We start from the raw sequence: 24,546 nt of genomic DNA on the forward strand, positions 1-24,546 counted from the left end.
ATTACAACTTGAATTACAGAAATTTCTTAAATGTATTTATACCTTTGAATGAAGCCCTTTCCACATGAATGCAATCTCAAGCTCCTTAAACCAAATATTGCAAAAAACATGGAAAAGCAAATTACTATTCAAGACATTTGGGGACAGGGTACAGGGAAGCACAAATAAAAGGTTATATCAGATCTCTCTACTATATCTGTATTTAGACAGCCTATTAATTGTGAGAGAATACCATGTATGTATACGGAACTGGCTTAAACATGGGAGGGGGGAAAAAAGGGGGGGGAGGGGGAAAAAGGGGGGGGGGACGACCAAATTAACGAGAACAAACACTCTCTGATTGAAGCCCCAGTCACTTTTATAGCTAAAACTTTTGTTTGATGCCTTAGGCATTGACTTGCAAATAACTGAAATGTCAATCTGTAGAACCTTTTTAATTATTTTTCATACAAAAAAAATATATATAAAATAAAAATAAAAAAGCATGTGTCTAAATCAAACTGTATTTTTGTAAGTTTTGATTACTTTACATTTTGGTTGAGACTGGATATACAACTGACATAACCTCATACCATTCCAGGGGTGGTGTGGGGGTCGGAGTCCCTTAAAATTAAGTCGCTAAACACTGAAGTCAACAGACCAAAACACAGCTGTATCATCAAGATACACAAATTACACTGCCTTACACTGAAGCAAAAACAAATGTCCATGCAATTATAAGGACATACAAGTTCCTTATATGTGCATTCTTAACAAATTCCAATTCATCACTTCTGAGAATACATCCAAAGATAGATGCCATGAAAATTCTAATGCTGCTTTAAATGTTTGTGGCTGGAAACCAAACAAAGTAGTTGATCTCTAACATCCAGAGTACAGCTGAATAGTTATTCAAGCTTGAAAAATAAAAGTAAAAAAGGCATGGAATTTTTTCTCGTTTAATAGTTTAATCTGCTAATTATGTTGCACTTTACACGCAGTCAAACCTGCATTATAGTGAATGTGTCTTCAATGTAACCATCTACGTGTGTAACGAGCTAAATGGTATGTGGCCAGCTCAAACAGTTTAAGACCAGAGAGGGTCTCATTGAAGAAAAAGAATAAAATAGAGACAGACACATACCCCTCTGATTTGCAATGTAGAGCAACCATCAGCTACAACATAAGTTACTTAAACACTTTCAGATATTTCTGAAGAGCACACAATGAGTGCAACCAATGGTACCAATGTGTACACTGTTACAGGTAGTAAGACACCCCAGGTCTTTCATGCAGACACTGTAGCTTTGTACAAGTTCTTTCGAGGGCAATAGGCTTCCACATGGCTCCCTTTCACAAACTCCTTCCCATTATAATTACATCTTTTGGAAAGCCCTCCATTTTGGCTACTTCAAAGCAGCCAAGTTTGCCATAGAAGTCCAACATCCGTTTGTCGATCTGACGGACCTCACAAAAGGCACCATGAGAGCCTGAAAAAAGAAACAGTAAAAAAAGATATAATCATGAGAAGACATTAAAACTGGTACATTTTAACTTTAAATCTCCATAAGAGGGTTTAGGCAGCTGTAGAACAGGAGTCCAAGAACAGGAAGTAAGATTCTACTTGGAAAACATACACTTGGACACAAAATAACAGCCCATACCATTTTCCTTCAAGGATGAAAGGAGACAGCCCATCATGCTTTTGGCCACACTGGGGTCTGTTACTTTGGCATGAATGTCCACCTTTATGAGTGAGGGGAAGTTACTAAGAAATGAGTCTGGCAAATTGTCCTCTTCCTCATGAAAGCTTAGCATCATTTTCTGCAGGGAAAAATACAGAAACAACCATTCACATTGCTGTGCATTTAAGGTGACTGGCTATACATGGTAAAAATGTGTTTGGTGGACCATTTCTTACCTCTGCCTCAGACAGATCCTTCTCTGAATCAGGCTTATTATACTTTTCTTGCATGAATGGAATCCAGTTCATCTTGCATTTCTTAAAAAAGGGCTTGACGTCCACTGTGCCTAAGGCATAGCCACAGATCCCCTCTTCATCCTCCAGGACAAAGCCATAGTCTGGGCTAAGTGTCAAAAACCCTCCCACTAACCTGATGTAACAATCCACAGGCAGTATATGAGATACAGCTAGTAAATACAGCTAACAAGCAGACATATTGATTTTTTGAACTAAGTGAATTGTACAATTGGGATACTATTTATTGATATCAAAGGATTTGGTTAGATTTAATGATTATACAAATTATCCGTGCGTTACCTGTCCCCAATCAGGTCTGGTTCCTGGTCAGAAAAAGGAATATCCTCACATCCCTCTGTGTACATTTCCCTGCAGATCTTATAGACAGCAGCCTAAGAAGGCAATCACACACAAAGTGTATAAAGAGACAAAAGAGTATACTGATTTAGCACAATGAATTAATAGTCCTGCAAATTATATTAACAGTACTGTTTAAACTGGGAATACAAACATATTCAACAAGTATAATATCATAAGAGACAATTAATTCACAATTATCATGGTATTGAAATTTCTGCATTCGGGTAATTCAATACTGTGAATAATTACAAAATGTACAAGGCCACAAATTCATCACTTACCTCATCTTTAGGAAAGTAAGGCCTTATGGAATAGATTTTGGAAGTTGGCATTGATGGTGGTGGCTGAAAGAAAAGGTCGTTTGCCCCATCTATTGGCAAGAGTCGCTGTGAAGATCAATGGAAAAACATCAGTACTTGACCTGCTTTAAGTGAATGACTGAGCAGATTTTCAATCAGACTTAGATTTCTGAGTTCCTCTGCCCCTGCTGAACCAACCTGACACGCAAGAGTGCAACAGTAACCAAATGCTGGCATGATAGTAATGTTTAAAATTGGCTCTTTTGGTTGGTCAGTGATCAGCAAGAGCAGGTAAACAGCATAAGTTTAATACCTTTCTGTGCATTTTTCATGTTTTTTGAAAGAAACCAAAAGCAAATACTCAATGGACCACATGGCTGCAGGCTTGGTCTGAGAAAGGCTTAACTGGCTAAAGGAGATGCCCCTTTCCCACAGTAAGGCATCGCTGCGCATTTCCTGTAGAGAAAATGAATGATGTGGGCACACATCAAGCAAAAACTCCATGACCAAATATCAGAGCAAAATGTCATTTATACTTCATACTATAGCTGTAAATGTGAAATCACATTAAAATTACTAACCTAAGCATTAAAGAGTTTTAATTATTTAATTTTATTTGCTCATGGAGCTTTCCGCAGGCGAACTCGCAGGCGCACACCTAAGCGCGGTATTGCAGATGCAGGCGCAGCAGATAACTTTTGCGCTTCCTGCAAAGGAATAAGGTGTCATGAAAATAAACCCTAGCCATGCTGCGCAATCGCAGGCGCAAAGGGAAAAGCCACATCTCTTTTGGGCAGTTGCTGAAAGAAACCCAAATTTAGGTTGTTTCAGAAAACACTACCATCCATACAACTGTCTGTAAAGGTATTCATATTCCTTGTATATTACAGTTCAGCACTTCTGGTTAGACGCAAGTGATTTACTTCAACTATTTTGTTGTATCTGTCAGCACACCTTCAACAGACCAACCCTTAATATTCTGCAAGCACACCAGAAACAAAATGAAAACTCCATTTTTAACATTTGGCTGTGAATTCAATATAGGATACCTGGAACTCTCCCGCTAGACCGCCCCTAAAGGCCCAGGGCTCTTGGTCTCCACTTAAGAACTGTGCTGAGGACTGACTACGACACCCTGTTGAGATCAGATCCAAGCGGAGAATGTTATGTGAGGGGCTTTCAGCCAAAATGAGGAGGAAGGGGGTATGGGGTATAGTGGTATCTATTTCCATATCACTCCATTGAAAAAAGTAAACGGTAATACTTTCGCGCACTATAATTACATATTTTATCGAAATATAAACAAAAAACACTTAAAACCTGGATCTTTTGGGCTCAAGCAGCTAAAGCTTAGATTGATAACGGGACAATCTCTGATGTAAACATGTTATGCAAGACCAATCATCAGGATCTGTGCTGCAAGATAGTCTTTAAAATCATAGACTGTTAAACGCAGTAACTGATGCTCACTATTAAATTAAGATTTATTAAACAATATTAATATCTTAAAACAAAGTAACTATTTATTTACCATAATGCAGAAGAAAAGGTTTTTTTGTGAATGATGAGCTATCTAATGAGCTGCTCCTCTTTAATTAATGACAGTTTGTTTAGAGATTTTGTTTCTACATCAGTGGCTTGCATGTAATTAATTAAGCTTCAGCTGTTGAAGCCCCTCTGAATTCTACAACTGGTCTGAAGTCACATTTACATCTGCCTTGTCACATGACTGACAAGCGCTATTTATCAGCTCAAGCAATTCGGAATAGAGCCTAGGTTTAATACCCTTACAGACCAGAACCCTTTCAAAAGAGCAGAACTGCTTTCACTATGAGAAAACTTTGACAACTAATCCTCATCCCTTTATCCTGTTCTGATAAAATAGTTATTAAAAACAATTGCTCCAAATGTTACCACTGACCACCAAATGCAAAAAGACTGAAACGCAAAGTCATGTAACAAGACAAATGCAGCAATTACACAAGTGACAACATGCTGCCATTTAAACTGGATTCCATACAAATACTTAAGCGACCATCCTCTGAAGAAATGGCAGGACACAGCACAAACACGCACCATCTGAGGGGAATTCAGACGGTTAAAATGACGTTAATTAGTGCATACAATACATTAAGAACTACAACTTCACATTAAATAAAAAATATCTAATAATAAAAATAAATAAGGCCAATGAACACAAAAACATTCCCCTAAGGTGGTGCTTTGTGGCTGGTCATGTAGCCATCTCAATTAGGCCTACTGATGGAAACAATCATCACGTTAGAGCTGCCAGAAAAAAAAATCTGGGGGTTAACACTTATGCCTTCAACTATCGCTGCGCAAATGTGACTTCATTTAAAATAACTCTTTTTCCAAAACATTTGCAAATGTTACTTAATATTAAAAAAACAGTAAGAAAAGAAAAAACCCGCCCCAAAAACGTTCTAATAATGCTAACACAGTGCATTCATAGTCCACTGTCCATCCAATAGCAGTAGAAACTTGTGCTGAGGATTCTTCCATCTGTGCATAATGAAGGGAAAAGACAATAGAAGAGCTCGTTAGTAAGTAATTTTAGGACAACAGCAGTGAGGCGCTGACTGACTGCCATCTGCACTGCATTGGACCAAGCAGCTAAGGATAAAGTCGGGTTGCAGGCATACTTAATTTGGCTGGTTGTGCAGAGAAGCTGAGATCCAGTCAATAGGGTGCAATCTTACACCACACAAGCAAGACCTAAGGCTTCCAGTGGTACAAACTGACATCTCTTTTTAAGAGAGACACTTAAAGAGAGATTAAAGGTTCATTGCTTTTGAAATAAATTTGTATTAAAAAATACAAATGTACATAAATATTTTGTATTAAATGCCTCAAGACATTTCTGAGCTGCAGCATACATTATCTTGTGTATTTCCCTGATTCTTTTGGACTGAGATGAGGCTTGACCAGTTTTTGGTTGCTGCCTGCTGTGTTGCTTTGTCATATAGCTGGACAGAAACCTGTGAATGAAATGTGGTTACCAAGGTAACCCAGGCCATGCTGGTGCTATAATTATTCAATCACCATTTTACAAATACAAAAAATTAGAAGTGAATCCAGTACTCTAACCATACATCTCAGTAATGGAGATCATATTAAAAATAGTCCACATATGAACAATTCCCAAAGTAACTGAAAAAAGACGAAGAATGAAAATGCAAAGCATTTTCTAATTCAAAATAACTTTTTCTTTATAAATAAAATTACGTATGGACACACTTGGTAAAGCGCACTGTCCCAGCTCAGATGAGTACAGTTAGAGTAAAGCATTCATCAATTTTGTGTATATATATATATTACATTGCAGTGATTTGATCAATGTCTTGCTCCAATTAACTTGTAGTGTTCTAAAATTAAAATCGCACCAGAATAGCCTTACACCACTGTCTCGCTTTACAAGCTCGCATGCGCGGCGCGCTAGGGCATAAGAGAATCAACTTTCCATCACGATCAGGCCCTTGATCGAAAAAAATGCCAGCAGGTGTTGCTGAGTTAACGCACAATCATATCGGACACACAGCAAGCAGCAGGACCCACACTGGCAACCCAAACCATGGCCAAATAAATTATAATCTCTATTTTTATACAGGTAAGTTCATTGAGGTTCAACTATTGTTTAGCTTACTTTATTAAGCTGAACAGGAAAACAAATGAGAGCAGTCTAGCATTGAAGACAGCATTCAGTCAGTGGAGAAAAACAATATATATAAAACAGTGAAACACTATGGAGGTGAAATAAAAGAGTAAAGCAACATGGTCAGGTTGTTTAAAGTTTTTTTTTTTTTTTAAGTATTAGGTATTTTAACCTTGAAAATTGGTGCAGATAATTTGAGGAAACATACGAGGCATATTTGTGTTCCCGTAAACTAAATGACAAGTTGATTATACCTTGTTATATCAAAAAGGTTTGCCATATGTTTTAGATACATTCCTGATTTTCTATATTCTTGATTCTACACAAAACGTCTTGATATGGATGCTAAACCACAGCGTGTGTGTACTAAATGTAAGATTATCCCCAAAAGTTCCATTTATGAAAAAGTCACACCTACCTAACCACTGGACAAATGATTTCACCATAGAGATGATACTTTTTATATCCCAGATATAGGGATACAAATCATACAAAATGGTTCGATTGGCCGAGTTGGAGAGTCGGGTGAACATCTGCATGACAGCACAACACATCTTCTCGAAATTTTCTGCTCTGGTGTGCCACTCAGTTACCTGACAAGAGCACAAACCTCAAGTCAATATAAAGCAAACATTTTAGAAACTGTTACAAAAAGAAAAATTACTCTCTACAATGAGACATTTTTAAAAGCACCACCAAGTGGTTAGACCAGAGGCTGCATTTCCTCCATTTTGATACACTGTACTTCCTGGATCTATCCCATTTCCATTCACTTGATACAAAAATGATGCTCAGGTAATGACCACAAATGTAATAGAAAACTGATAAACTATGATACAACACAACAATGACAGAAAATTTTAAATTGGCAAAAAAATGATCAAAATAAACAAAAATTTATTTGTTAAGTAGTGACATTTTCTTTGTGTTCATTATAGAGAAGTAAAAGAAAAATAATAATATATTTGGGATCACCAAATGTTGAAAACTTACAGTGATGTGCTCTAAATATGACCAAGAGATGGATAAGGTTATGTAAAGTAAACTTATAGTCAAACAGTATAATAAAATGTCCTGTCTCATAACACTTACTTTCTCAGAGTCCTTACATTTGGAGTTTACACTAACAATGCTGGTGTTAGCCCTGAGCCAGTTGAACTCTTTGAGCATCTGCACTGCTTTAGGACCATGCTCATATGGCAAGTAAAACAGTTCTGCCAACAGAGACAGGTCCTCCAATGTGAGTGCCTCAGCTGTGTACAGAGGTGTCTCATCAGGCCCTGGAACAAACATTTCTTTATTAAGCTGCTCATCAGTCTGCATGGGTGCAATGTCACTGCTGGAGTCCTCCTGAACTGACATCTCTGGAGTCTTTGATATGCTCTCCTTATCAGTGTCCATGGGTTTGAGCTCCTCAGTCATAGCAGCTTTAACAATTTTTGTGAGGATCTGATTGACATTCTTGGCATCCTCTACTTCATCCTGTTTCTCTAACACCATCTCCATGGGCTCTTCATCTGAATCCTTCTTCTCTACTTCCACCTCCACTTCCTCCTCCTCTTTGTGCAGGGTGTGTGAATCCTCACTGAGAGGAGCAGCAGGGCTCATAATGGGCTGTTGGAAAACTGTGGTTACTATAGTGGACGATCCTAGAGTGGGAGTAGTCATGGAAGGCACATCAATGGTGGCACTCTTCGGACCACCGAGAGTTCCCTGACGGCCTGCCAAAATAGCTGGAGTGAGCAACATACAGACTAACCCACTAAAATCACTGTAGACAGAATGTAGTTCAATTTAATTTTTTTTAATATTGAATAATCAAATAAAGGAAATTACTGTTGTACTGGTGAGGCACTCCAAACTCGCTGAGCCACTCAGTAAGAGCCAGTTTAAGGGCAATCTGTGGACTATAAAGTATGTCTGTCTCCAACTCCTCATCACTTCCTTCATTCTCCAATTTTATTTGAATGGACACTGTACTGTCTTCACTGTCTGCTGCAAAAACACACAACAAGATAATGAGTATGTTCATTTTAATCAAACAAATGTAAATAAAATTTCATTATAAATAAAAAGACGTTAGGAAATGCAAATTCGCTATTGCTATTATTCTTTGCACACACACAAAAAACTATTCATACTGCTTCTCATGCAAGACCACAGAGCTAAAACTCAACCAACAATCTGTCCATTCATTCATTCATCTTCTACCGCTTATCCGAACTACTATCCGGGTCACGGGGAGCCTGTGCCTATCTCAGGCGTCATCGGGCATCAAGGCAGGATACACCCTGGACGGAGTGCCAACCCATCGCAGGGCACACACACACTCTCATTCACTCACGCAATCACACACTAGGGACAATTTTTCCAGAGATGCCAATCAACCTACCATGCATGTCTTTGGACCGGGGGAGGAAACCGGAGTACCCGGAGGAAACCCCAGAGGCACGGGGAGAACATGCAAACTCCACACACACAAGGCGGAGGCAGGAATCGAACCCCGACCCTGGAGGTGTGAGGCAAACGTGCTAACCACTAAGCCACCGTGCCCCCCCACAATCTGTCCAATGCACTTCAATTCTAGCAACACCTACATGTTGCCAGCAACAAAAACTTTGAGGTATTTTAGAGGAAAAATCATAGAAAATTCAATATAATGTGTCAGATTACAGAACATCCCTGAATTAAGATTTAAATAACTTGGTTATAATACTTACTCATGACAACATCCTTTCTCACTCCATTCATATTAGACTTATACCATGTTGCTAATGTGTGAATTGCCACAAAGTTGGTCTCAAATTCACAATTGGGGTTGGTGAGGACTCCTTTTAGCCTAGGGATCAGTTCTGTGGACCTGCCTTTATAAGGGCCAAGAAACAACCGCTTCTGATCATAGTCATTGGCATGAATGTTGTCCCAGATGACAGGCGGTCTCCTCAGGATTTTTGTCACCTCTTCAATAGACTCTACCGTTATGTCTTTAGAAACTACTTTTGGACCTTAAAACAAACAAACAGGACACTAAGGTAAGCAATAAAATACAAACCATTACACATATTAAATGTGTATATTATTCATCGGACAAAATCATACCCGTCCACAAAACGTCAATGCCAGGCAGGAGCTTTTCACCAACAGTACGCAGGTAAGGAGACTGGGCCACGTTTGGGTAACAAAACGTTCCACAGTATTCTAAAAAGTACAAGATAAAAAAAAAGTTAAGCAAACAAAACAGACATAACAAAAGAGCCTTTTACACAGAAAATAAAGTGTGAGAATCTTTTATTTTACCTGTGGGGCAAAACAAAAATGTTTCAGGCTCTCCCAAATACTGGTAGATCTCATTGGTAATAGAAACTTGTGCATGTGCAAATGAACTAAATACTTCTTTGTCAGCCGGACACATGTTGTGATCAATATCATCGAAAAGTACAGCAAATGACTTGCATCCAAAATGAGAGACCTGAATGAACAATAAAGTATTAGCGAGATGTGGGGGGAAAGGTTTACTGTATTAAAAAAATATATTTCATAAAATATGATTAAACCATTTACTTGGTCTAATTTTCTTTTCAGTGTAGAAATCTCCTTCTGGTTTGAAAATGTTATATCCAGGCCAGGTGAAATGGCATAAATAAACTCAATTCCATGCTCTTTTGCAGAACTTATCAGGATCATAAGTTGTTCTATAAAAGAAAGATAACAAAATGATATAACCACCACCTAGTTAAAACTTAACAGCACATCACTAATCTTTCAGGCACCATTCTAGGTTTTTGTCCTCCGACAATATATTTTACCTGCTTCCTCCACAGAGTACATCTCTCTCCAGAACATTCTATGTTTGTAGTCGTCTTTAGGTGCATACAGATAGGTGTTTAATCCCCATTTCTGCTGTCTGGAAATGACAAAACGGCCTTGTATAAATCAATCAGAGTTCAAAGCATCCAGTTAATATGAAGTATATATTACATGAAGTATATAGAAGTCAGGGGAAAGTACCTCCGAAATAACTCTTTTCTTTGTTCCATTGTCCATGGTCGACCATAAAAGCCTAGTAAGAAAAGGGGGAAACAGTTTTTCACACACACTTCACACATTCCAACCTCGGTAAGATGGTAACCGTGCTAGCAAAACGTTTCAAAACCATTCAACAACACTAGCACTCTACATCACATTCAAGTTAATGATGCAAATTAAATAAAAACGTCCTCGAAAAAAAAACATAATTACTTAGTGTTAGCTGTCAGATACATTTCATGCGCGTTAACGAAGCTACACAGAATTGTGAACTGACCCTCAACAACACCGCTGATGAATTTCCTGCGGCCTGTTCTCTCAGCCACGACCCTGTGTTCTTCTCCTGAGCTCTGGACCTCCACCACACCGACCTCCGTCCCTCCTGGACACGGCTCAGGGTCCGACTGGGACAAGTCCACTAATTTATCTTTCTGAACCATTTCCACGAGCAGCTAATGCAATTTAAAAAACGTCGCTAAATAGTGAAAACGTCTTTTTTTCTCAGAAGTGGCTAACTTTGCTAGCTATATATTAGGTCGCGGTTATGTTAGTGGGCCATAGCGTCGGCTATAAAAATGCAAATTTAAAGTCACTCTGTAACTATGGCAATCTAGCAATATTTATAACAAGTCTTTTCCGTTCACGCAACTGTTTATTTAGCCATTTAAGCTAACGAGATTTGCCAGAGCGTCAAAATCCTGTCAGAGCCGTTAGCTATTAGCAATTAGCTAGATAACGGAACATTAACGCTAACTATCTCTTTCCTCTGGCAGACCTTGTTTCACTGTTCCGCTGTAGGACACATATTTCGTACGATTAAATAAACGTCGTGTACATAAACGTAACGAGCTAATTAACGAAAAAATAAATAAACAGTAGCCACGTATTATTTCTCACGTCTCGTTCGTTAAGAGTCTAATTCTTCTCTTCCTGTTTACACTCACTGCGCATACTCAATGCGCCAGTTCGAACCAGTCACAGCCGGTTTAACAAGTCAAAAACAGAAAGCTTTATCAAAGACGTTCGAAAAAAGAACAAGATGGTACACTTACAGGCTTTGTTAAAGTGATTATATTGGTTATTAGTGCCTGCATAAATATGCACGTGTGAGCAGAAGTCATTCAAATAAACTTAAGTAAATAAATAAATAAATATTTTGTCACTGTGAAGGATAAAATGTATAAATTGTTCAAACCGGAAACTGAACTATGTGGCCATCTTCTGCCTGTAAATATCTGTGTTGTGCTTTTGTGTTCATAAAAGTCTCTCAGGGGAAATTAATTAAAAGTAATACGTGAATAATAAAGGGATTCCTTGTGCCTTATTTTAAAATAGTCACGTGTAGATTATCTATTTTTTTAATGAGCAAACTGGTGGGTTCTGAAAAATAAATCAGGGGAAGAGATAGTCTTTAATTTATTATTATAGCAGTGTGTGTTATAGCAGTGTGTGTTATAGCAGTGTGTGTTACAGTAGTGTGTGTTACAGTAGTGTGTGTGTTATAGCAGTGTGTGTGTTATAGCAATGTGTGTCGTAGCAGTGTGTGTGTTATATACGGTGGCAGTGTGTGTTGATAGCAGTGTGTGTGTCGTAGCAGTGTGTGTGTTATAGCAGTGTGTGTACGTATTATAGCAGTGTGTGTTATAGGGGATGTGGTAGCCTAGTGGTTAAGGTGTTGTGCTACCAATCGGAAGGTTGTGAGTTCAATTCCTATGTTCACCAAGCTGCCACTGCTGGGTCCCTGAGCAAGGCCCTTAACCCTCAATTGCTCAGTTGTATAAAAATGAGATAAAAAAAATGTAAGTCGCTCTGGATAAGGGCGTCTGCTAAATGATGTAAATATAAATATATTATAGCAGTGTGTGTGTGTTATAGCAGTGTGTGTGTTATAGCTGTGTGTATTATAGCATTGTGTGTTTTATAGTAGTGTGCTGTATTGTAGCAATGTGCTGTATTATAGCAGTGTGTATTATAGCAGGGTGTATTATAGCAGTGTGCTGTATTGCAGTGTGTGTATTATACTGTAGCAGTGTGTGCATTATAGCAGTGTGCTGTATTTTAGCAGTGTGTGTTATAGCAGTGTGTGTATTATAGCATTGTGTGTTATAGCAGTGTATATTATAGCAGTGTGTGTGTTATAGCAATGTGTGTATTATACCAGTGTGTGTTATACCAGTGTGTGTATTGTAGCAGTGTGCTGTAGTATAGCAGTGTGTGCAGTGTAGCAGTGTGGTGTATTAAAGCAGTGTGTGTTATAGCAGTGTGTGTATTATAGCATTGTGTGTTATAGCAGTGTATATTATAGCAGTGTGTGTTATAGCAGTGTGCTGTATTTTAGCAGTGTGTGTTATAGCAGTGTGTGTTATAGCAGCCTGTGTGTTATAGCAATGTGTGTGTTATAGCAGTGTGTGTTATACCAGTGTGTGTATTGTAGCAGTGTGCTGTAGTATAGCAGTGTGTGTAGTGTAGCAGTATGGTGTATTAAAGCAGTGTGCTGTATTGTAGCAATGTGCTGTATTATAGCAGGGTGTATTATGGTAGTGTGCTGTATTGCAGTGTGTGTATTATAGCAGTGTGTGTATTATAGCAGGGTGTATTATGGTAGTGTGCTGTATTGCAGTGTGTGTATTATAGCAGTGTGCTGTAATTTAGCAGTGTGTGTATTATAGCAGTGTGTGTATTGTAGCAGTGTGTGTATTATAGCATGTGCTGTATTCTAGCAGTGTGTGTATTGTAGCAGTGTGGTGTATTGTAGCAGTGTGCTATATTGTAGCAGTGTGTTGCTTGAACACTTCAACAGTCAGAAAGCTATAATGATACCCCTGTGCAATTTTATAAGGTTTGAATCTGCAATTATTTTTAGCACTGTTCTGACTTGTGGTTTTGTCCACTAGGCCAACTGACCATTAAGACTTACCAAGCATTTTATTAATGTCATTATACATGACACTAATACTGGATAAAGCCTCTACTTGTGCCTTACATTCATCTGCACTATTTTATTTATGTGCATCTATTTATACTTTACTGTAAATATATATTTATATTACATTACATATTTATATATTTACATATTTTTTAATGAGTCTCCACCTGATTGCTCTACATTCTCTAATCTTGTCAAAAATGATATATTGCCATGATCTTGCCAAAGGGAAGTTTTACACTGTACTAAATTATCACATTTTGTTAGAATAAAACTTTACTAAAATTGTTTTTTTACCTCTCAATTTTTCAGTGTACATGCAAAACCAGGTTTTAAATCCTGCCAGTAATTGTGATGTTTATATATGATAAATGTGATGCATTTGAAAGGTAGTAATAAGCACAGTCTGCAACATAGGTCCAAATCTAATCTTCAAACGTGAGATTTTTTTTTTTACTTGTATGGCTCTGGGAACACACTGTTTTCTAAGTCAAGTTGAACTGTAAGTTGTGAATCTCAAAGCTGCAGATGACTAGATAAAGCCCTGTATTAGCTCATTATTACTATCAAAATAGCATTTGAACTGGAACTCGAAACATTTCACATGAAAGGAAACTTAACAAAAGATTCTTCTTGAACTCAAGTATAGTGTATAGACACCAGCATATAGTAACTGTATCAAACATTGATGTTGTAGTGCAGTTATTTGAATGATTACTTCATTAGCTAGACAGTGAAATCAGGTGTGATGGAACAAAGTACTAAAATACTAGTTTCTATTATCAATTTCCTGCTCATGGAAATCCATCACAATCAAAACCTCACTTTCACTGCATCCCACCACACAAACAGGCGGCTGCTGTATAATTCCTTGATATTACAGACTGGATACGAAAGTTCTTGAAACAGTACACAAGAACACACAAACACACATGAAAGTTATTGAATAGGTTTATTTGGACTGAGCTACATTTTCATGTACATTCATCCCCTCAGCATTAGGCCTGCTCAACTTAATTCTTAAAATGTATCCATTTTTTTCATTTAAATAAATTTATTTAAAAAAAATCCGTACTTTTCATTACATACTTGTGTTATTAAATTTTTTTCCTCTTTTTTTTTTTCCATACAAATCTTCACTTCAATAGAAGGTGTAAGCTTGTAGAAGCAAAAAACAAACAAAAAAAAAATTACATTAACTAAAATGGCAGCACTTGGAAGGTTTGTGCGTAGCACTGAGGTAATACATGTGATTCAAGTCTTCCTCTTTTCCTCAAGTGTTACCTTTTCAAGTTTCTCTGAGCTTGCTTAAGTAAAGTGTCAAAGTCTAGTGCATTAAGCCTGGCTTTTGCAGGGACTGGATCACGATTTGAATCTGAAAAAGAGAAGGAAAAAAAAGGAAAGGAAAGGGAAAAAAGATCAGATTATTAGTAAGAAAACTGAAATGCAGCACCTAAAATGTATAATAATAATAATAATAATAATAAATAATATATTTATAAAGCACTTTAAAAACAGCTACAACCGACAAAGAATCCCACTCACTGTATTAATAGTTATTATTAATACTTACTTAATTTTATATATAAATAAAAGAAAACAAACAACGTGTAACAAATACCTTAGATAAATAAAATCTCTTAGACATTAACAGATAATAAAAACACCCTTTGTGCACTTCCAAAAGCCAGAGAATATAAATAAAAGTTTTAAACATGGAGATTGTAGGCATCTGTCTAATATACAACGGCAGGTTGTTCCACAACCTAGGGACAGCAACAGAAAAGTGTCTGTCCCCTCTAAGCTTCCTGTTTGACTTTTGTGTTTCGAGCAACCAGACAGGACTGTAAGGATGAAGCAGTTCAGTGAGAAGGTGGAGCAAACAATTCAAGGCTTTAAAAACAAACAAAAGAACTTTAAGCTAGACCCTAAATTACACAGGCAGCCAAAGTTCACAATCAGTGTAATATGCTCATGTTTCCTTGATTCAGTTAAAAGACGTTATGCAGCATTTTGAACCAACTGGAAGCGTGAAAGACGACTGGCCTACACCAACATAAAGTGCATTACAATAGTCCAACTGAGATGTAATAAAGGCATGGATTATCATCTCAAGGTAATGAAAGTTTAATTGTGGAAATATAAAGTTAGAAATATAGAATTATAGTACCAAGGCTCACATATTGGGAAATTTAATTGGTACAGCTCAAAAACCAGTACTTGAACTTTGCTGCATGTAAACAAAAGGGCTGAAAGAGACTAACAAAAACAGGGATCAACCTGCCACTTAATCCAGGATCAAGTGCTTACAAATGAATTAAGGAGTGAATAGTACTATAAAAAGGGAATCATCAGAAAGTAAAACTCACCCAGATCAGCATAACCTGTTCTACAAAATTGTCTCCTGCCCCCAAAGCACAGGTCGAATGGAAGTTCATTCGGCTGACGCAGCTTGCTTCCATTCTCAATAGCATTAAATGCATCCTTTTTGTTGTAGTATGTGACAAAGCCATAGTTGTCTCTACAATGAAAATATCAATTGTTAAATCCTGAAGACTAGCAATACAGAAAAATTGTAATTTATTTCAAAATGTATCAGTCATCAGGGAAACAAATCGCTATTTTGCCTCACCCATGCTCTCTAAAGTGTACAGTGCATTCCTCAATCTCCCCGAAGTACGTGAAGCGTTCCCTCAGCTCCTTACGGGTCATGCTTCCATGAATGCGACCAACATAAACTACTCTACGCTCCTCCTGAAAACAGAAAAGAACTTTAAATATTCTTTACCAAGATGTTTGGCATCAATTACATTTACTTCTTGTTATTAGAATAAGGTATCTACTCACGATAGCCTTCTCCTTGCGTCGTCTTATTTCCTCATTATGGTGTTTTAAATCATAACAGTAGTTAGTTCTCTGGTTAGGACTGCAAGATGGAGTAAAAGAGGCAAGATGATACAATAGTAAACTGATATTCTGACTTCAGATCATAAGGTTAAAACATTTAGCATATTTTAGGTTAATGTAAGCTGCTATTTATTAGTGCAATATTAAAACAATGTACTGTACATACTACAGATACATAACCAGTATGTACTGAAGCTTGTAGCACATTGACCACCTGACAAAAAAAATACACAACGATAAAGTATTCCATGCAACACACAATGATTCTCACCTGCAGCGAGTGTCCCAGTGGTGAGACCTGTGAGAGGGAGACCGAGATCGAGAATGTGATCGGGAACGAGACCGGCTACGGCTCCAAGAATCAGAGCTGGAATACGAATATCTACGCTGTCGAGGAGATGATGAGCGGGAGTGGGTGCGATATCTTGAAGGAGATCTGGAGGTGCTGCGAGACCGATATCTAGGAAAAAGAGAAACTACTTAGTTACCAAAGAAGAGGTACCACATGCAAAGAGAACACAGGTAGCTTAAAGTCATCAAGAATTAATGCCATCTGATTAAATAAAATCTCTGATCAAAATAGATAACCTTTTCCTGGGTGGAGAGCATGATACAGAAGATCCAGAACTGCTTGATGTAGATCTAGACCTGCTAGGTAAACGGCTTCTGTATTTTCTCTTTGTTCGTCCTCTCTTCTGGTGGCATGGGCTGGGGGAACGATCGGAATATCCCTTAAATCTCTCCGAATCCAGTCTCTCTGGAGAAGCATCCGGTGTCACTATGCCTGTGGTGGTCAAGGCCTTCCTCTCAGACTGACTCACACATACAAGGGGCTGAGATTGAACATTTTCCTGAAAGCTTTCTTTAGTGGTGGTGGTTGAAGGGAGTTTAGAGCTAGTCTCTGCTGATGCCTTGCTGTTTGCAGAAGGCAACTCTGTTGACTTTATGATGCTTGGTTGTTGCTTAGAAGAACAGACATTGCCCAGCTCATTTTGGGGGGGTTCCTTTGGATGGAGACAGTAATCATGGTCTAGAGAAAAAGGCTGAATCTGTCCAAGAGTAACGGAAGTCTGGGGCTTGCTTTGGAGCTTGCATGCATGCAACGGAAGTGGTTCGATTTGAATGGCCTTAGATGGAGTTGATCTGGCTATTTCTGACTTGCTTTGTTTTCCTAATAATGCAACTGGTGCCAAGGGCTTCCACATCTGGTGAGGAGGTGTGGCTGGTGGAGTAAGTCCTATATAGCAAGGAAGCAATTAAAATATAGATGCAGCAGTGTTTGTGCAATTAAAAACTAAAAGTAAATAATTTTTAGAGACTTGATCATTGGTAATTTACCTGCTGTGCTGCCCAGATCAGGACTGCAAGCTTTTTTGAGCACTGTGGTTTCTTTATGCTTCTCCACACTGCAAAGGCAACAGACTTGCCATCACAATGAGATTCAAAACTCACTCACACGAAACAAGAGAAAATTTTCCAACTAAAATGTAGACTGCTTCAGTGGACACACTGAATTTTCAGTGTCATCCATGTCTGTAGTCCAGGGCCATTTTGGCTGTTCATGGTAAAAACTAAACGCAACTGTGCACACACAAACAGAGACGGTTTGGTGTGGGAGCAGCGTTAGAGCTGTAGGGTAACTCCTGCTTTTGTCCAAAACTGCACCATACTCACCTGGAGTTTCCTACAGCAGCTGCTCTACCACAGACCTCTGGCACATTCTGTTCCTCTTTGGCTGGAAAGAAAATGGAAGGTGGTAAATGTCAAAGGTCAGAGCAGGCTCTCTGTTGCTTGCCCTCATGTTACATTCATGTGAAATTTATAGTGCGGTGTTAAAAGTGCTTCTAGGATTATAGGATTCCTGATTCAGACGTCAGTAGTGTTGTAGTTTATCAAAGCAAGCACATACATGTGGATCTCATGTTCATGCACATTCACCTAGACAAAAAGACAGCTCACTCAGAGTGGAACTGGTTTTGCAAACACTGCAGAATTCCAGCAGCACACAGTGAGCATTAGGTCATAGCAGCTGTTCCAGCCATACAGGGGGTTCTTTTAGAGGCACAGCCCCTGCTAACAACTATATTATATCCTCTTTTAGAACGACAAAAAGTTGCTCCAATATATGCAAGCACTGCAATGAGAAATATCTAGATTTGACCATTCCCAGCAGGTTATTTACCTACAACCAACTGTCTGCAAAAAATAATATGTGCCAGCCAAAGGCTCAGACAAATTATTCACATCATTATATATTGTGTTTTTGTTGAGACAACCAATAGTTGAGAAGGTTTTGCTATCAGGATACCTGCAATGTCATGATATGCCATGAAATAAGTATAAGCAAAAGTTAGTTTGCTGTTGGCATGCGTTAAAATTGGTTTTGACGTGTTAGTGATCAAGTTTGCTTACTCTGAGTCTCTTCAAAGCGTTCCAAAAGGCTGGTGAGGTCAGAAGCCTCAATACCTGAAGGGGGAGGAGACCATGTTGAGTTCGAGACTATGATGCAATAAGGAACACATTACTGTGCAAATGTTTACTCACTAACTATGCTTACCAATTTCACTGGTGAAGGACTGTATAAGCTCTGTTGTAGGGCTCCTTGTTTTAGATGCTGCTGCAGAAGCCATCCTCATCTGCTCTGCCAGCTTCATAATTCTAGCCTGGATTGGAGCTGATGAGAAAGGCTGTAGCGCTATGGGTGCAACGTGACGCTGGGAACTGGCTGTAGGCTTGGTAGTGCTGACTGACTGAGCAAGCTTTGCAGGTTTAGGCCCAGAAGCATTAGAGGCATCAGGTTTTGTAGTGATTAAGATTTCAGGAACAACCTGAGTTTGGGAGATTTCTTGATCCTTAGAGAGGGCTGATAATTGGCTCACTGTGGCCTTATAAGAAGCAGAGGGGGTATTTTGTAAACATTTTGCCTGCTCAGCTGCATGGAGATTATGAGTATCTCCAACTATAGTGGCCATTGGTAGCGATGGAGCAATTTCAGCTGATGTCTCCTTAGCAGTCCAAGATTCCTTGTTGGTTATAGTGTTCTCAGACATATGGGTTGGAACAGGTGGTTTCAGGGAACAAGACTGTGTGGAGGAGCTTGTGGGTGTGGCTAAATTTGTGTCAGGTTTTGTGGGAGCTGGAGAAATAGACTTACAGGACTCAGGTTTTTTAGACGCAGCCAACATTGATGCCGGTGGAACCAGCAAAGCCTGAGGAGTTGGGGGTGCTCCAGGGCCTCTTGGCTGCCAGGCGGGCATGACTTCAGGGACACATTCCTTTTTTACAGCAGTGGAGGCTGCACGACGTGGGTCTTTAGAGTTGGGCTCAGGCAGGCAGGGGATTGGAGGAAGTTCCTTGGGTGCTTCTGGTAAAGTAGGCCATTTAGTGCTGTTGTCACACACCTTTTCCAACGGAGACGGTTTCTTCTTCTGGCGAAGTCGACGATACTGTTCTAAACTAAGTGATTTTTGCTTGGGTTCACTAGACTGACTGACTTCAGGCTGCTGATCTAAAGGCAGTGCAGTTTCTCTACATTTATCACTAGGTGAGGCTTTTTCTACAGGGATATGCAAGTGTTGTGATTTCATGCCATCTGTACAGACTTGATTTAATTCCAGGTTTGCTGTGGCAGTTATGGTGGGAGAAGGAATTTCCTTAGGCTCCTGTACCTCAATTGTCTTCACTTCTGATTTAACTTGATGCTTCTTATTCTCATCTACAGTAAGTACAGGGGCAAATGTAACCTTTTTCTTCCTCTTTTGTTCTTCGCCTTCCTTACTGGGTTCCTCGACTGCCTCCTTAGAGGACATGCTCCTTAACACTCTTCCTTCAACAGGTTTGGTGTCTTCAGTTTTCCATTTCTTTTTCGAGAGCCTTTTTTCAGGTGACTCTTTCTGAGAATGTTTAATTTTTACATTCTCCACTTTATCATCACAGACTGGTAAAACCTTAGATGGGGCTACCTCTGACTGGGTGTCATCATGTTTACTCATAACCTTTTCTGGAACACTCTGTTCATCTGCTAAACTATCCACAGATAGGGGAAAGCTCAGGTCTGGGATAGCAAGAATAGGTTCTCCATATTCTCCTTTATCCATAACCTCCAAAATGATTCCTCCTTCAGGCAGGAGCTGCTCCTTCCCTTCCACACACAAAGTCATGGCATATGGGTGCATGTGTTTGACCAAATCACTGAGAGTAACAGACACAGTCTCCCCATCCTGCTCCAGGGATATGGGAAGGCACCAGTCCAATTCAGATGATACAGCCAAATCTTGAATAAGTTCAGAAAAACCAGCAGAACCATCTTCACCACCATCATGTCTCTGCAGGGACCCCACACACACACAAAATACAGCTTTAAAGATTTGAAACAAGGTACAAGGTAAAGATAAATGTTCACGTTGAAAAGTGGTAAGAGAAGAAATGTTAGTTAGTTAAATCACTTCAAAAATATTAGACTAAGTTAGCTTCCCAGGAAATTCTCTTGAGTTATACATAGACTCTGATGGAGCACATAACTCAAGAATTGTCTGAGCTTCAAGAAACAAAAAGAAAAAAAAATCACTTTACTGAAAGGGAATCTGTAGAATTACAAACAGACAGCAAAGGTGAGCTCAGAAAACACTTGATCAGAAACTACTCTAAAACGGCTAAGAAAGCCTTTAGTTTTTGACTTCACTGGATACAAAGTGGTGTTATGCTTAATACATATAATCCATACATATGCTCTTGGCCAAACTGCTATACACATCAATTTCGCTGTTCATAATTTGCTCAGTTTGTCATATAACTGCTGAGAAAGAACCGCATACTCACAGCTAAGTGCTCATAGAATTTCTTCTGTCCTTGCAAAAGCTCCATGTCAGGTAGAGTATCAAAGGGAGACAACTTTTCATCATCCACATTGTCTAGTATTTCTGTGAGAGCCGTGAGAAGTGTTGCCTCACTTTCTTCATCAACACCACTTTTAACCTAAAAAAGTAAACAAGCTTAAATCACAAAACAATTTGCATACTTAAAACCAAAGATTAAGTGCGTTACCCATTCCCCCCCTTAGTATATGAAATAAAACATGGTTTTACCTCTCCATTTGTAGAATCCTCAAATATTGAGAGAATGGATGGATCAAAACAGCCATGTAGGGCTTCAAGTGCATCTCCAGTGTCCAGACCATCATATTGCAGACTGCACAGACCTTCCTGTAATATTTCTGACTGTGGAGAAGAAGAAAAAAAACACCAAATCCTCCTGTTTACAACCAAGAGTTTTTAAAAATTGATAGATAAATATATAAACAAGAGGGGAAATACATAAACGGATGTAGCAAATCCAATTTATCTGATATTTCAGCTGTTAATGTTTGCTCATAAAATTTGGCAACAGACAAAAAGGCAAAAATATACAACTGTGAATAAACCTGTATAGTTCATCAAAATTGTTAATTGCCATTCCATCTTATGTACATTAAAGACAAGCATAAACAAACATGTAGTCCAAACTCGCAGTCCTGATGTACATGTATTTTCCCCCCCCGAGATATATTAAAATGGCCTTTAAACATAAATTTAATACTGTGTGATTAAATTTCCTATTTTTCATGCTTAAACCTTTAAACTGGACTTTCTCCATCAACAAGGTAGGCTAGACAATGCATTGCAATAGACACTTAAGAAGAGACATTTAAAGTACATATTCGGTTCAGATTAGCCCTATAGTTGGCTGGGACGGTCCTTTAAAAATACCGCGTGAATTATGTTAAGGGGCCGAAACTCAGACACTGTTTGACACTAAAGTTTTGACCCAAACAGTATTCCAAGTGTTGTGAATGGTGGTCATTAATCAATCAATACACAGCTGAATGCTTGACTAAGGCCTGATTTTAAACCCATAATTCAATAAATCTCAGATTAAAAAAAAAAGAAAAGTTGTGTTTACTGTTTTAGTTACAAGCTAATGACTGCCAGCCACTGATGGAAAACATTTCTACGATTAGGTATAAAAAATTGCTAAAATTAAATTAATTTAAAAATTAATTGGTTCTTATTTTCATCCGAGCTTTATATAGTGAACTCAATTCTTTTACAGTGTTTGTAACCTTGCTACTGCAAGAATGGAAAAAAGAAAACATGCATGCATGCAGCACGCGGAGGAGAAAACACGTGGTCGCCTCAGTAGTGACGTGCTTCTACTTCCGCCTGTTGTAGATGTCCAGTGCAGAAACAACCAATCACGACTAGTGGAATATTCCATGCGCCAGGACGTCCTGTCCGTGGAGCGGCACGAGAAATATCGCGAGATTTCACTCAGAGTTTTGCCGACGTCAGATGTCAGAGTTTATTGGTTTGTAACAAGACACGTGATCTGTGCCGGGCGTTGCAGTTTTTCTTTCCAGAGATACACGCAAATGCTAAGTTATTTGCACCGCGCATTAAAAAAAAAACCACGTTCCTGGACAAAGTACAAATTATATTTTGCATAAAGCGAATTACACTATTATTTATGCCCTACATAGTGCACTTATAGTAAAAAGACATTTATGATTCGGATACAGTTAGACCTACAAACGCACCAGTTGAAAAGTTTCCTTACATAAATAGATAAATTAATTCACACCACGTGTTTACTGCTTATGCAAATTAGTTCACGTGCCATCGACCCACTTAATTAACAAGACTTAATTGGAATATCCTGCACGTGAGAAATAAATAAAAGACTAATTAAAAAAGGTAATAATCCATCGCACCTCCACGTTGTTGAAAAACAGGATCAGCATTTAAATAGCACGAGATACCTGTTACATCTACTACAAGTCGTCCAGTGTAAACTTGACAATCAAAAACTGTCGGTTTACATGAAAAGCAAAAGGATGACAAATGCATAACAAATCTATCGTTTTGATTAAAAGGTTGACGATTCGAAATAAAAAGTTGTGTGTTGTATATATGAAATACGACACTGGTGAGATTCACCACACGACGCACGTGGGGCATTTGGGAAGGAAGGTGTGAAGTCATATTTAAGGCTGGAATCCCAACACACACAAAACAAGGTCCAATAAATGAAAATATCTTACTATCCAGCTCTATAAAATGAATGAAACGGCTCGTGTTAGGACACGTTTACACCAAGCAGTTCCACTACTCAGAGTGAACACACACACACACACACACAACTGCACCCCTGACCAGTATTCTATGTAAATAACAGTTTGATGTGCAGTGAAAGAAAAAAAAAAAAGCACAATTAAACCATCACTAGGCCACACTAAATATAACCCAAACACATCTGGATTTGGAGTGTAAACATGTTCATACAGCATGGTGAGGTATATGATAAATACCCACTGTTACTGTACACTCGATGGACACTTAGAGCAGATTAATTTATATACCATGTCAACCAGTTGTGGAAACCATCTCAGCAAGTATACATTCGATTCTATAACCAACACCAGATATGTATTTATCAAAGACCACCTCGCCAAAGCAACCCACGTGTCATTTTTCCAGCACATCCATTGCTTCAGTTTGAATTGGAAGCCAAGCTAAGAATGACAATAGTTCAAAGTTAATTATAGAACAACCGAGTAAATAATATACATAATCTTACCTCGTCAAGAGTCGTTGATGAAAAATATTCTAGTTTACTGGCTGTTAACATCTCCTCACCGGTCCCCCAGCGGGCCGCCATCTTGCAACTCTACTCTGTGAAAATGTGAATCAAACTGCAGTGACTCACGCCGCCGGCCCGGACACACGTGGTGCGGCTGTTCCCGGCAAAACGACTCACACGAGTTAACTCCGCCCCCAGACCGCGTTTTAAAAGACGCGTTGGAAATTTAAAGCGAAAGTCCAAAACAGTTGCCCAAAGTCTATTCCTTAAACGCAGAGAGGGGCAGCTGTCTAGAAGTTCAAATGTCCAATGGCTAATTTTAATCCAGTTTAATGGAACAGTCTGACTAAAATTAAATAGATTGAAATGTTCAGACATGTTTAGATGATGCTAATGTTTAACTGTTTAGCATTAAGTAAACTTTATGTTTAGTTAAGAAATATTTTTAAAATTTTATTTCGACTATTGACCACTAAGGGCAAGGTTTACGTTTACACTATTTGACAATAGTGAAAGAACTGTGTGCTTCGTAAGGTTTACGTCTTGACAATTTGACAATAGTGAAAGAACTGTGTGCCTCATAAGGTTTACGCCTTGACAATTTGTCAATAGTGAAAGAACTGTGTGCCTCATAAGGTTTACTCCTTGAAAATTTCACAAAAGTGAAAGAACTATGCGCCTCATAAGGTTTATGTCTTGACAATTTGAAAATAGTGAAAGAACTGTGTGCCTCATAAGGTTTACGTCTTGACAATTTGACAATAGTGAAAGAACTGTGTGC

The 24,546-nt window shown here is 38.6% G+C and overlaps 2 protein-coding genes across 2 annotated transcripts; both read right to left on the reverse strand.

The window, feature by feature from the left end:
- Nucleotides 1–417: 417 nt before the first annotated feature.
- On the reverse strand, nucleotides 418–11,282 carry oga (O-GlcNAcase). Its single transcript, XM_060872186.1, has 16 exons — nucleotides 10,596–11,282; nucleotides 10,301–10,352; nucleotides 10,099–10,196; nucleotides 9,854–9,984; nucleotides 9,590–9,761; nucleotides 9,392–9,490; nucleotides 9,013–9,297; nucleotides 8,129–8,287; nucleotides 7,385–8,013; nucleotides 6,711–6,885; nucleotides 3,669–3,754; nucleotides 2,602–2,706; nucleotides 2,261–2,352; nucleotides 1,901–2,093; nucleotides 1,644–1,803; nucleotides 418–1,469 (listed from the first exon to the last, which is right to left on the reverse strand). The coding sequence occupies exons 1-16, from the start codon at nucleotides 10,756–10,758 to the stop codon at nucleotides 1,333–1,335; spliced, it is 2,736 nt and encodes a 911-aa protein (XP_060728169.1). The 5' UTR covers nucleotides 10,759–11,282; the 3' UTR covers nucleotides 418–1,332.
- Nucleotides 11,283–14,221: 2,939 nt separating this feature from the next.
- On the reverse strand, nucleotides 14,222–23,861 carry pprc1 (PPARG related coactivator 1). Its single transcript, XM_060872188.1, has 13 exons — nucleotides 23,763–23,861; nucleotides 21,236–21,367; nucleotides 20,970–21,125; nucleotides 18,709–20,476; nucleotides 18,564–18,617; nucleotides 17,826–17,886; nucleotides 17,490–17,557; nucleotides 16,740–17,388; nucleotides 16,423–16,611; nucleotides 16,092–16,170; nucleotides 15,877–15,998; nucleotides 15,614–15,765; nucleotides 14,222–14,619 (listed from the first exon to the last, which is right to left on the reverse strand). The coding sequence occupies exons 1-13, from the start codon at nucleotides 23,841–23,843 to the stop codon at nucleotides 14,525–14,527; spliced, it is 3,606 nt and encodes a 1,201-aa protein (XP_060728171.1). The 5' UTR covers nucleotides 23,844–23,861; the 3' UTR covers nucleotides 14,222–14,524.
- Nucleotides 23,862–24,546: the final 685 nt, after the last annotated feature.

Source organism: Tachysurus vachellii, chromosome 6, assembly GCF_030014155.1.
Source record: "Tachysurus vachellii isolate PV-2020 chromosome 6, HZAU_Pvac_v1, whole genome shotgun sequence".
In the NCBI taxonomy this organism is placed as follows: domain Eukaryota; kingdom Metazoa; phylum Chordata; class Actinopteri; order Siluriformes; family Bagridae; genus Tachysurus; species Tachysurus vachellii.

Coding starts and splice junctions, on each gene's coding strand:
- oga (XM_060872186.1), bottom strand. CDS start 10,758: ATGGTTCAGAAAGATAAATTAGTGGACTTGTCCCAGTCGGACCCTGAG. Junction 8,288..9,012: donor GAGAAAGGATGTTGTCATGA/GTAAGTATTATA, acceptor GTGTTTTTGCAG/CAGACAGTGAAGACAGTACA. Junction 2,353..2,601: donor CTTACTTTCCTAAAGATGAG/GTAAGTGATGAA, acceptor TTGCCTTCTTAG/GCTGCTGTCTATAAGATCTG.
- pprc1 (XM_060872188.1), bottom strand. CDS start 23,843: ATGGCGGCCCGCTGGGGGACCGGTGAGGAGATGTTAACAGCCAGTAAA. Junction 20,477..20,969: donor AATTCTATGAGCACTTAGCT/GTGAGTATGCGG, acceptor GGGTCCCTGCAG/AGACATGATGGTGGTGAAGA. Junction 16,612..16,739: donor TGCTCTCCACCCAGGAAAAG/GTTATCTATTTT, acceptor TCTTTTTCCTAG/ATATCGGTCTCGCAGCACCT.